This window comes from Mastigoproctus giganteus, chromosome 3 (assembly GCF_048544385.1).
Source record: "Mastigoproctus giganteus isolate SK-2022 chromosome 3, ASM4854438v1, whole genome shotgun sequence".
Taxonomy (NCBI): Eukaryota; Metazoa; Arthropoda; class Arachnida; order Uropygi; family Thelyphonidae; genus Mastigoproctus; species Mastigoproctus giganteus.
The window spans coordinates 239,032,592-239,046,018 of NC_143577.1; the positions used below are offsets into that span (position 1 = coordinate 239,032,592).

At 38.6% G+C, this 13,427-nt stretch overlaps 1 protein-coding gene across 1 annotated transcript in view; it reads right to left on the reverse strand.

The window, feature by feature from the left end:
- LOC150088922 (uncharacterized) overlaps nucleotides 1-13,165 on the reverse strand; it is a 75,421-nt gene extending 62,256 nt beyond the window's left edge. Inside the window, exon 1 of the mRNA XM_090370956.1 lies at nucleotides 13,056-13,165. Coding sequence (XP_090227082.1) covers nucleotides 13,056-13,125 — 70 coding nt within the window. The 5' untranslated portion in view covers nucleotides 13,126-13,165. The remainder of the gene's footprint in view (nucleotides 1-13,055) is intronic.
- Between the last annotated feature and the right edge of the window lie 262 nt (nucleotides 13,166-13,427).

Consider the following 13,427-nt stretch of genomic DNA (forward strand, 5'->3'; position numbering starts at 1 on the left):
ATTTTGCCTTCATCAAACATAAATGTTCCTTTCTGGAAGCCAAATGACGGAAGTAAACAGTCGTAAATATTCGCATTTGATCGTAGCTTAACTTACGACACATACCGCGTGCCGACCATTAAAGTTGGGCCCTTTTTTTAACTGGTTGCACGAAATGCGGTCAATGAAGGCCGCATGTATACAATGGCCCGAATAGTTTTCATTTCTCACGACAGGACAGCCTTCCAACACTCCAAGTTTGACGATGTTTAATAGTTCTCGTATCCTGTTTTGATATTTTTGCAAAGCTGACTTCCTGCTCCATTCTTTCTATCAATACACGTTGCTACAGCTTTTCTGTCTTTAGCAATTAGACCCGCTCAGTGTAAGACATGCCCAGAAAATTCCTCTGGCTTATGAGTCAGTGGTAAGGAATTGGTCATCGTGTTAAAATAAACCCCAAATATTTTGATTGTTGAAACCAGTTGCTCCACCAAGTTAAAATGCACTATCTGTACTAGATGTGGGACCTCATAAGTCGACCGTATACCTATACACTGCATGGGAAACTGATTAGGAACATTAACTGTCCACCTTCTGTGTAGAGTTATCATTTGAGTATACATCCATTTTTTATATCAATATCGCGGGTTCGCATCTGAAGAAACGTTGCGTAAGCAGCACTCGTCATTTCATCAAGTAAAATAAATGATGATGTCTTAAACCACGACAGAGATAAGTATCAAGGATGGAGCCACTGAGTTGATGCAATTAATCAGACATCTCGATGTCGGAATGAGATGCGGGCTTGATGCAGCCTCCTTTCAAGGTCGCGAAGATGCGTACATGTTCCCTTTGATGCGGTAATAGACCCATCGTCCTCAAATTCAACCGCACATCGGGAGACGCGTGACTAACTACGAATGCCTTCTGTCTATTCCTTTTCCCACAAGTTTAGACTGTGGCTTTATGGTAGAGATTGTTGCGTGAAAGATGAATGAAACTACCTGCACGTTTACTACCTCTACCCTGGATCATCATCATGGTACAGTTGTTAATATAATATATTTATTTTTTATTTTTTATTTTTCAGCGCTCCATTAAATTGATGGCCATTATATGACTTTTTATTTCATGAAGACTATCCTTTCAATGATTGATTTTGTATAAAAGTTTTGGTTGCCAATTTCTGCCAATGCGTCTGAAAATGTCTCAGAAAAAACATATTTGAAGATCATTTTATGTATCAACAGCATTACCAACATTTATCTACGTGACACGGAAACTTAGATCACGAGGCGGTATTTTACTGCGCACTATCTAAAGAAAGAATTTGCCATGTCTTGGCCATATCGGTGACAGATTTATGACGATAAAATTCTTAGTTTTCACTGAAAGAGGAATTGTTCACGTGCTAGAAGCAGCGAAGTTCATCCTCGTTCTGTTATATATTTGCTTTAATGGTAGATATGTAGAGCTGACGTTGAAAGGAACTATCTTTTTTCCATTTCTCTTCTAATAGTTATTAAAACGATGCAATCATTGGGAGACTTGTTTCTCCTTTCTGTTTAATGCTGTATACCAATTGACTATGAAACCAACAAGGGAATTTGATGACCCAAGTCCAAAAGCTTAGGAGGATACTGGCAATGCAAAGCGACAACATCCCAGCCCAGATTCACGTATGAGATGGCAACTCGCAGAAACGAATTTGCCACCAGAGTTCAGACAAGATTCAAAATTTTTAGGTACAGTGGGACGTCGAGAAGCTTGTAAAATCCTAGTGACTAACAATATTTTGTCCAGCTTGTGATGGTTATTGATTTTGGGTTGTAAAGTTAAACGTATTGCTGGATGAAGAGATGTATTGATGAGGTCATCCAGGAGAAAGAAGAGGCTGCCAGCTCTTAGTACGATGCAAATGCGTGCGGATTACTAAAAGCTTTTTAAATCGGTGTAGTAGCTGCAGTTTCTTATTTTCGTAACCTCCACAAGAGCCTCTCCGACCTTAAGTACAGGTATTGTGCTCGGTGCCGCAATCTTCCAAATGTTTACGAGTACTATTTGAGTTGAGTTCCGCTGTCTTTATTATCCCATCTTCTCTTCCCCCTGGAAAGCGGAATTTTTCTCTTATTTAAGATTCTGACTCATCACTGGACTAACATCAACTGTTTCTCCAACTTTCTTATTATTTTAAGTGTCACTTGACTTGTGGAAGGTCTATAAATAATTAAAAGAGCTCGAAATTTTCATTCCAAGGAAAGGTTAAATAGGTGGGCAACACCCCTTACTCCCAGAATCATTAAATTGCCGGTATGATATTAAAACTATATCAGCGTTACTGAATCAACTTAGATCCGGAGGTTTTGTTACCGTTAACCTACATTTAGCAGATTCTCTCGAGCTAATTATTCTTTGAGCGGGTCCTGGAACAAAAAACCTTGAAGTAAAAATGAACGCAGCTGTGTTTAATAATTAGCGTGGTTCTTTCTTCAAATAAGTCCGATAGGAAGGCGCTACCTCATAAAGGCGGCTAAGTAGAAATGCAGTAAAAAGATTAATGTCATCTAATAACAGGTTTTTTAGTACGATTCCGTCACCGCTAAACTATGGGTTACCTTAATAGTAAAATTATTTTGACATAAGATGTTCGCTTAATTATTCGTGTCAAACAGCACTCATACGACGTCCATTAGAATGTCTGATGTTTTCCTTCGTGAAAAAAGCATTGATAATCTAAAAGGGAATAAGCACTCCCGGATGTGAAATTTTGCAGTTGGTTACAGTCAAATCGGGTGACAAATATCCTTTGAGTGTTCAACTGAAGTTGTGAAAGACGTTGGAGACTTGCGAGGGCTGATCTCACTAGTTCTGGCGCCAGCTTAGTGAACCTTTTTTCCGCAAATAGCCAAAACATATGCGGAAAATATTCTTATCGGGAGTGCCAGGCTTTTTACATTCCTTGTCAAGTCCTGCACCGTTATAGAGGAATTACTGTAACTACACTGCTCGACAAAATTAACAGAATAAAATGTTTTCCATGAATATTTTATTGTGAACAGTGTCGCCGAAGGTGAATATTTGATATAATGGGCATCCTGCAATGCAAATCTTGGGTATCCAATAGAAATCGACCTACCACATACAGAACAGCACATTATTCATACCTATAAAAACTTGCTCAGTGGAATAGTCACATCTCCAGTACTCGGGTGGCAAGTCAATGTCGTTTAGACGATTGTTTCAGATAGCGGGCCGTTGGACGACTTGAATCACAGGTGGAGGTGACACCTTGGCTTAATGTGTCACGCAGTGTCGTCTCAGCACTATGGAAGCAGTTTCAACAGACAAGAATCATTACAAGAAGAGCTGTCCAAGGTCGCCAGAGGGCTACATCAACCAGAACAGACCGCTATCTGGCTCTAACAACAAGACGGAACCCTACGACGTGGTGTCATCAACTGTCTCTTGAGGTTGCTGCGGCCACAGGTGAAAACATTTCTAATCGAGCTGTAAGAAGGCTCAGTTCAAGTGGACTCTGCGTAAGGAAGTCAGTGGTTTGTATCCAATTAACCTCAAACCACCATAGAGAACGATGAAACTGGTGCCATGAACATGTGACTTGAAGCCTTGACAAATGGGGTACAGTTCTGTTCTCTGATGAGTCCCGTTTTAGCCTACAACCAGATTCTAGACGTTATTTCATCTGGAGACAAGGAATACGGTACCATCCCTCCAACGTCAGAGAAAGGGACACTTAAGATATACGCGGTGTGGGGCCGAATAATGATCAACTGCCGCACCACCTTTCATGTTTTTGATAGGTGTATCGTAATCGCGCAGAGGTACCGAGAACAGATCCTCGAACCCTATGTGTGACTTTTTAGTGGTGGCCCAGAATTTTCTTTTCATGAACGACAACGCCACTGCACATATGGCTCAAGTGGTGGAAAACTCTTAAATCTGGTCGAATATGGTCATATGTGGGACGCCCTTGGGTGTCGCATTGCATGCCTATAACCAACTCTTCGGTCACTTCGTGAGCTAAGGTCTGCGCTGGTGAAAGAATTGGATTTGTTGCTACAGAATCTTATAGACACCCTTATATGGAGCATCGTTCACCGCTAGCAGGCCTGTTTAGCTGTTGGAGGGGATCATACGCTGTACTCATGTCATGTTACCATAGTTTCGAGCATCTTGTGTCGACTTCTGTAATATGACCTTTTTGGTAATTCTTATACAACACCTATAAATGTCCCTTAGACCTGTCCGAAGTTTTTCGCTGTCTTCTCATTTCATCGTTATTCTATGATACACCACCATACCAAATTTAGTCCCGCTTCATCACGAGCTGCAAGAGTTACAACACGTTTTCTACGTGTTCTGTTAATTTTGTCGAGCAGTGTACTCGGATGATAAATCCAATCTACAAAATAAAATTAACTTATGAGATGCATACTGTCGATTTATTTGGAATCGGACAACCTGAAAATGCTTGTCTCAATCTAAATAAAGCTACGAACAGCGTGAAATAATTTTTCAATTTTTAGTCATGCGCACAACATTACGATGATTTTTTAGCGCGTATTGGAATTAAAGTATTTTTATGCAGAAAGCTTATTTACGTAACTTTATTCCTGGATGATATATAATTTCTGTAAATAACTGACTTTGTAATTTGGTAGTTTTATGTAATCATTCCTGACATTTGTATGTTTCTTGGGAAATATTTCATTATCGACAATCGGTTTGTTTGGTTCGCCATAATCCTATATTTAGATGTTTTTTATCAAGTGAATCTAATGACTCAACTTGATTAGTTGTTTTCGGGAATAAAAATAGATATAATTTAGTATTATTATCACAAATGAAATCAAAAACTTTTCATGATGGTTCCCTACCATGAAATTAAGCTGTTCAATTTTTACAATCTGTTTAATTACGTAATACAATCAGTTTTTTTTGCAGGGGGGGCGGAAGATGTGGGAGGTTGGAGCACTTACTTAAAGGTATGGAGTTTCCGAATAAAGTCGTAAGTGAATGGAAAACTTCTCATTGATAGGAAGTGTAAGTCACCTAAGACAGACGGACTCCAGGGAAGACCAATACCGGTAGCTCCACCCAGCGCACAGTTCCGGAACTAAGATGTAAACAGAGTGGGTTGAAACCGCAGAGCTGATAGTGGAGACTATAAATAATGCAATTGCCGATCTGTAGATATGAGTAACTATTATGAATCACATTATGATGTGGACTGGTTTGTATTTGAGTGGAGTACAGATTTACTACTTGGGGGGGGGGGGGTTCGCTGTGTAGAGCAGTGTGACTTGTGACGCTGAAATTGAATTTGTGTATCGAGTTCAGTTCCTTCCTTCCCATAAACTTAAAGAGAGGATTGTTATGAGGGTATTTATTATTATTATTTCTTTTAGTAGCTTTTAAACTTGAATCCCAGTCGGGTATGGAGTGGATTCAGTTCAAAATCGCGAACCTTTTATGACAATCAAGCGAACCTTTAAAAAGGGAAGTACGCTCTGTGGAAGAGATAAATACATCCGGCCATCCTCTGTTGGCCCCTGCTGTTCCGCGCACGTATACTACTTAGCAAATGTAACAGCACTTTTTATTACGTTAATAAACACTTTTTTGGATTACTGTAATATATCTGTTTTTAAACAAAAGGAAAAAAAATGTTTTTTTTTTTAATGAAACCCCCGAACTCGAAAGGTATTAGAATCTACAATACTCAGTACTGTGCAAGGGTTGAAGGCTAAAAAATCAGAAGATTTAATTTTCAGGAAACACATGTGGAGGAAGTTTGTTTCAGAAAACAGAAGTAGAAGGGATAAATGAGAAGAGAAAAAGTTGGTTCTGTTCTGTTTGGAATTGGAGAGTGAATGGACGCAGCACGTGTTTGGCCTTGTTTGAAGAGAGTAGAGGAATTAGAGATGCCAATTCAGAAGAACAGTGGAAGTATCTATAGAATCAAGCAGGAGATACTGCACGTCTATGAGGGAGTGGATAGAGAATCTTTGGAAGAGATGGGTCACTAATTAACTTGACTACTCGATTTTGAACGGAGCCTATAAGCTTGAGAGAGGTTTGTGGGCACCATCCCAGATGTGGGAACAATATTCCATGTGAGGGCAAATTTGAGATTTGTACAGAGTGAGCAGTTATTTGGAAGAAAAGTAACAAGGAGGGCGAAAAGTAAACCCAGTTTTTTGGATGCATAATAAGCAATATTTGTGATGGATGTGCTCAAGCCAAGAGAGAACAGAAGTCAGGGTAATCCCTAATAGAGATATGTGATCGTGTCAAGAAATCTGATTTTCATCGATGATAAGCAAAGAACCCGAAGAATCCCTTTTGAGAATCCTACCAGCATTTAAGGAACTGGTGGGTAGATATCCGAGATGATGAAGCTGTTTGTGCAGGGCAAGGTTTCTCAAAGATATAATGTAGTGTGCTTTCATCAGCAAAACTATAGGAAAGTCATTAATATACAAGAGCAAAAGAATGGAAGAAAGAACTGAACCTTGGGAACATCAGCATTTGTGGAAAAGCATTAGTTTATAAGACAGAGTGTCACGTACCATCACAATTGGTATAATTACTGTCCTCCCCACACCGGGTGTAAAAGACCTGAGTTCGATTCCAGTAAATGACGCGAGGAATTTTTATAGGCCTTTTTCACAACGTGGCTGAATTAGTCGGTTTCAGACGAAGGTAGAATGGTGTTATCTCTCAGGAACTCGGGTTTTTCGTCCAGCAAGTAGAAAATTAACCACAGAACATGCGCAATTTACAGATATAATATATATGTCGCCATACGGCCTAACCTGGAAGGCCTTTCTACCAGAAATGTCAAGAGCAACTACTTGAGTTTCACCAAACTTTTCCATCGAATTCGTCCAAAGATGAGTAATATAAGCCATTATATCATCAGTATATCGACTCCTACGGAATCCATATTGCCGACTATTGATCAGATGGAAGGTTTCGAGATAATTTAAGAACTGGCGGTTAATAGATTTCTCCATTACTTTGGAAAGAGAAGAAATAAGTGTAATGGAGCGATAACTGTAAGGGAGAGATTTATCACCCTTCTTGGGAACTCAATGAATATGAGCAAATTTCCAAACAGAAGGAAAGCACCAGTGGAATAAAACGTGTAAAAGGCGAACAGAACAGGAACAAGCTTTGGAACAAGGAATTTGAAAACAAGCGGAGAACTTCCATCAGGATCTGGAGCTTTCTTGGCATCACGATTGTTCAAAATTCTCCTATCATCCTTCTGTTTGAAGACCAAGGAGGCACTAAGAGTGCATTGATATGGTAGGAGTTAATTTACCAAGGTCATCGATACAAGAGTTAAAAGGAAAGTACGATTCTAGTAAGTCAGCTTTATCTTTGGCTGAAGATGCAATATAGCCATCAGATTATTAACAGAGATGGGAGTATACATTTCTAGAAGTTACGGCCGATAGTTTTGGCAAGAAACCTGAACGCTCGATGAACAAGAAGGGGGTTTTCTACTCTTAGTCTGTTCAAAATCGAGTTTGGACTGATTAATAATTGTTTTATAATTGTTACAAGCTTTAGTGTAGATAGAAAATGAAGTTAGGAATTTTAGCAAAAGCAAATTGCGATATGTCACATTCTTATCTTGAACAGCCTTAACACATTTATTGGAAAACCATGATTCAGATAAAGGACCGGATTAGGACAGAGTGGACAACGGAATAAAGGATTTCATTCCTACAAGAATAATTTCACTTACAAGATCTGAGCAAAACACTGGGATCACATAAAAGGAAAATTAAACGAAGGAAAAAATCAATAGAAATCAGACAGATTATCCCATTTCGCATTCCTGTAATTCCAAACAACAGGAGGCAGAGAATATGCATTAGAGAGAGCAAGTTTCCATTACAGAAGAACATATCACCAAGTTGTGATCGGAGGTGCCTGGAAGACCATTAACATTTACCGGGTACTTTGAAGGGTTGTTGTTGGAAAAAGATAAATAGTATTGGATGTGTAGTTAGGACTGTCTGGTATTCTGGTAGATAAATCAACGAGTTGTGCGAAGTCATTTACAACTGCAAAAGCCTTGACATTTCTGTTAGCTGGGTCCAGAGTTGTGAACATTAAAATTATCAAGAAAAATTATCAAAATTAACCCATTATCAAAGAAATTCGAGGAGTTCCAAATGATTAGTGGAGTTGGGAGAACGATAGCGGCAACAGGTGAATTTTACAGAATGGGACAGAGAGAGAGAGAGAGAGAGAGAGAGAGAGAGAGAGAGAGAGAGAGAGAGAGAGAGAGAGAGAGAGAGATTTTAAGCTAGAGAAGATCGAAAACAGGAGATTCCAAATTGGAAATCTCTGAAAAGGAATATCAGAGCGGACATATGCACAAGTACCGCGTTTGAAGCGAAAGGAATCATAAAGCGCATAATTAGGGCAACTGAAATGATTTGTGGCTGAGGCAACCACAAATCATTTTCTGACAGAATCCCGATAATCGGGATTCTGTCAGAAAGCTAAGTGGAGCTTGGCAGATTATAGGGAAATGGACATCATTAAGATTGAACTACGTATCCAAATACCTTTCGCAAAGACGTTGTCCAAATTGAACGCAGTCTATGAATTTCATGACGAACTTCCGTACCAAATTTCAACAAGATCCACTCAGTTGGAACAGAATAGTTACATGCTATCAGTTTTTCCAATATATACATATCTTCAGGAAAGTTCATACGGAGATACATTTTATTACAAAAAAAAAAAAAAAAAAGCCTGAATGATTCGTTGCAAATCAGCCATTGTACTCTTACAAAACACCGAAGATAACACTTGCTAATCTTTTACATCACCACACTTGAAAAACGGGAATTCTGTTTCGGCCGCAACTGCGATGGGTGTGCCTCGACTTAAACACAAAAGATGGCTTTCTTGTGAAGGCAATCCCACAAAATGTCACCTCGTGTAAATCAACGAATTTTTCAATTTTCGTGAACGCGTGAAAGATTAAAAAATACGGAAGAGCTGACTCCAGCAAACACGGGGTTCAAAGTGTGAATGCGGCATGGGTGGAATAAATTTCTCAAACGTTAGTACTTAAGGCAGTTATAAGAAAAGAAAGGATAACCGGAAAAGGGTGGGCGTAGGTTCAGATGGACGTGATAACGGACAGGTAAATCCTCTGGAGAAGGTGGAGGAAAGCCTAACCGTGACATCACCAGAACTGAGAATTATGGCAGCTTCCGTGAAACTGAATACGAAAAGGGCGCGTTCGAAGAACATGGAGAGGCGAATGCTGAGTATATCAGCAAGGTTTAAAATGGGGCAGTTTGGACTATTTTTTTTTTTTTTTTTTGTTATTGCTATTGTGGCAAACAATAGCAAAAAAAAAAAAAGTAACCACCTGCGAAGCTGCTGTAGCATAAACAAAAATGGCGACATACACTGGTGCAGAAAGAGCACAAGTATTTTTAAGATCGAAAAAAGAAGTCTAGGGTCACGCGAAAATTTCTAACAGAGTTGGGCAAAATTCCACCGAGGAGATATTTGGTCTATGATTGGATAAGATTTCTGAGGCTATCGAATGTTCTTTGCACCATGGTAAGAAGATCGACAGAATTACGGTCAGTGAGGAAACAGTTGAGGAACTGAGGAGTTTCATCCACAGTCCACTTTTCCCCCTCCCCCACATCTTGTTGTAATGACTTGTGCCATCGCACCATATAAGGTGCACATGGTAGAAGTCGTTACAACGAGATCTGACGACAACACCAGACGTTCGACATTCGTTATGGAGACATGTTTACTAGACGTGCATGGAAGAAGCGAATATGAAATAATCCCAAACAGTCACAAAGTTAATGGGTTTTGTGCTAATGCTCGTCTTCGTAGAAAGAACATTACCGTTCCCCTGCATCGAAACACGCTAGAGAATTATCTGACCCCAAAACAGCTCAGGATTACCCCGTAACAATATGCGCTTCCAACAAGATGGCGTACCCACTCTTCTTCCATAGAATATGAGGAGGTACGAAGGACGTTAGAGGATTTTTTGATTTCCACTTTCCAGGTCGGTGGTTAGGGTACGCAGTCCAGTTCAGTCACCGGACCCAGCACCATTGGGCATTTAGTGGGGTTATGGACCAGATATAGAATCCTTCCCCTTTTCCTTTTTATCTGACCTGAAGCACTGGAAAAGAAGAAAAGGATCACTGATGGACGGTTACACCAACAGTGTAACAGCACGTCTAAGAGGTTGAGTACATTGGGAGTGTGCTATAGTAGTGCTGGATGTCATCATATGACTACAGAAAGGTTCCTTCCATTCCGACGGGTATTTCTCAACTACACTAGCAGATCGAACCCTAGTCTTTTCGCAGGGTGGGAGAAAAGCACCCTAACCACTGTGCCACCGCGAAGGCTTAAACATTAACGTAATTAAGAGACACACACTGGTCTCAGAAGCCAGTTTTCGATTTTTGAAAGGGCTAAAAATTATATTAGAAAAACTAATTCTGATCATTTTAACTAGGGGGTTTCCAAAACTTAAAAAGAAATCACGTTTTAGGAAAAGATTTATTTAAGCTTAACTTGTAATACGAATCGACCAATCGTACAGAGGAAATAAAAAACGATATTAAGAGTGATTTTTTCATATTTATATTATATGAGAGGGGGGGGGGAGCACCACAAAGCCCCTATGTGTATCACTGTTAGGAACAATGCCCACTAATTCTCTAAGTCGACTGGAGACGCGTCCTCTTAAAAAGTTTCTCGCTTACGGTCTCAAATTACAGAAGCTGCCAGCGAAACCATCCCAAGCTTTAGAACTGTTTACAAAATCAAATGAGGGTCACCGACCATCAACTACGTAAAATTATACGCAGGACTTTCTCGGGAAATACTCTCCCTTCTTACTAATCTCTTCGCCGCATCTACAAGCATACAAACATTCGCGCAAACCTTCTAAAAAAATAAAATGCATAATTTTGCTTATTACCCTTTTCAAGTTTTCCGATTAGCGCATAATAACGAATTTTTTCGCTTTCAGAATGCAAAATCGCCATGAAACGTATTTTAAAGAATTTGTGGCAGGCCATAATTATAATTATAATAATACACCGACATGGAATTGCCGTTATTAGAAAAACTAATGGGCTGTTGTGGCTGCCACATTCCAAGATCTTGCATATCATTTCTTATTACTTATGTATAATACTAAGGACCAGCACTACGCTAATGAAGGTAATTGACGTCAGTGAAAAATGGCTTTTTCTTAAACTTCCGGCCAAATCCAGTCCTAAAGTTATTTGATATGGCCGCCAAGCTAATAAATACTGTTTTATATGCTGCGAAGTAACTGACTGGCGAGGTTGCTCGATAATTAGCTAATGGTTATTAATTACTCGATAAATAAAAATTATTTAATAATAATCAATAATCATTAAATAATTAATACTTAAGTTAATTTTTAATTTTAAGTATTTGCTTAATATATTGTGATATAACTGCAAATAAATTTATTATATGACGTATCTATTACAGACAACTTGTAGAATCCAGGCATTGTATAAAATACCCGGAAGAATGAAATAAAGTTTTTTTATATAGTTCCCGATAGTTCCCAAGGGCATAAGGAGGAAATATTACTCCTCCCCAAATCTTGTATAAAAGTCGGGAACTTATATATTAAAAAGAATCGGGAACCTTGTATAAAAGTAAGGAACTGATTCACGTACATAACTGGTACTATTAAGTGAATCACAGTTCCCGATAGTTCCCAAGGGAATACGGAGAAAATATTACCTCTCAGAGTACACAATACGGAGAATGGGGAACCCCTGGTGCCGTTAGACTCCAAACACTTTTCCCCCTCCCCACATCTTGTATAAAATTCACTTATATGAAAATATCGGGAACCTTGTATGTATAAAAGAACTGATTCACGTACATAACTGATACTATTATCTAAGTGAATCACAGTTCACGACTTTTAGGGATCCGTAGGGTCAGGCGCGAGGGGGGGTACATAAGTACATGGGCTTTGAGTGACAGGGGTTCAAGCTCGTGACTGCTAAATACGGTTTCTTGTATTCTTTCGATTTTGTGAATTCCTTTGACCGTATTTCCTTTGATGTGAATTCCTTTGGTCGTCCCCGAGTATAAAAACAGAAAATTTATTTTATACGTGGGCATACCAGGGGGGGGGATGCTGATACCTCGCTCCCCATAAGGCCTCGGTAGCCAAGTGGTCAGTCGCGAGGGTATAAAAGTACACCTACTTTGAGTAACGGTGGTTCGATCCCTCGTTACTACTACATATGGTATAATTCTCATATTCTATCCATATTGTGACCCCCCTCTAACCTATATTTACTTTAACAGCGATAGGGGATAGTATTTCCCTCATATTCTCCTCTATAAAAATCGAAAATTGATTCAATTCAGTTGTCACTTCATATCCCTTCCGATTTACTTACAGCAAGATAAGGGGGGGGGATAATATTTCCCCTATATGACTTTATATCGGGGAACTTTGATTCAATTACATACAATCATCATAGGGCATTTACAAATGTTTATTTTATACTTTTCTAGGCATTCTATACAATGCCCTGGATTCCGAACCCTGCCCGTAACATATCAATTAATTCTTTGGTCGCTCGATTGCCAAAATTTAACCGTAGCTGCTTTTGGAAAAAAATAAAATAATAATATAATAAATAAATAAATAAACTACAAATTGTTTCTAGATCTTGATGGCATTATTATTATTACCAATACTATATACGTTAAAGTCACTAAAATGCATAATTACTTCGTAAAAGTGATCAAAGAAGATATACATATGTATAAATATTTAATTATTATTAATTAATATGGCATCGAATCAAAATTAATTAACTAAATTAACATTAAAATAATTATCAATAAAAATGCTGTATGAATTTTTCCTTCATAATACTCACTAACGGAGGATATAAATAATAAATAAAACTATCAGCACACAAATAAAATTAAAAATTAATTAATAATTAACCGCTTACCTTCATTTTCCAGTATTAATACAACTACAATTGTAAATACAAAACTTAAGACTTTCATCACGCAAATCATTTCTACTTTGGACAACGAACTTCAGATGCTTTCACAACTCATAAGTTTCCAAAATTTATCACTTCACTATTTTTGAACAATCTCTTTAGCGAGCTTCTTATCTTATTTCTCGATTATTAACCTAAATCAATAAAGATTATTTTCCCAAACATGAATCTGTTAATTTGGTTCCAATCCGAAGTGAAAATTTCGATGGACTTCAAGCTTTAAAATCACTGGCACCGAAGTGGTGAACTCATCGTCTGCTAGTCGCGTTCAGAGAGCCAACTACCTGCATGTTACGTCACGCACTTGCGCAATGA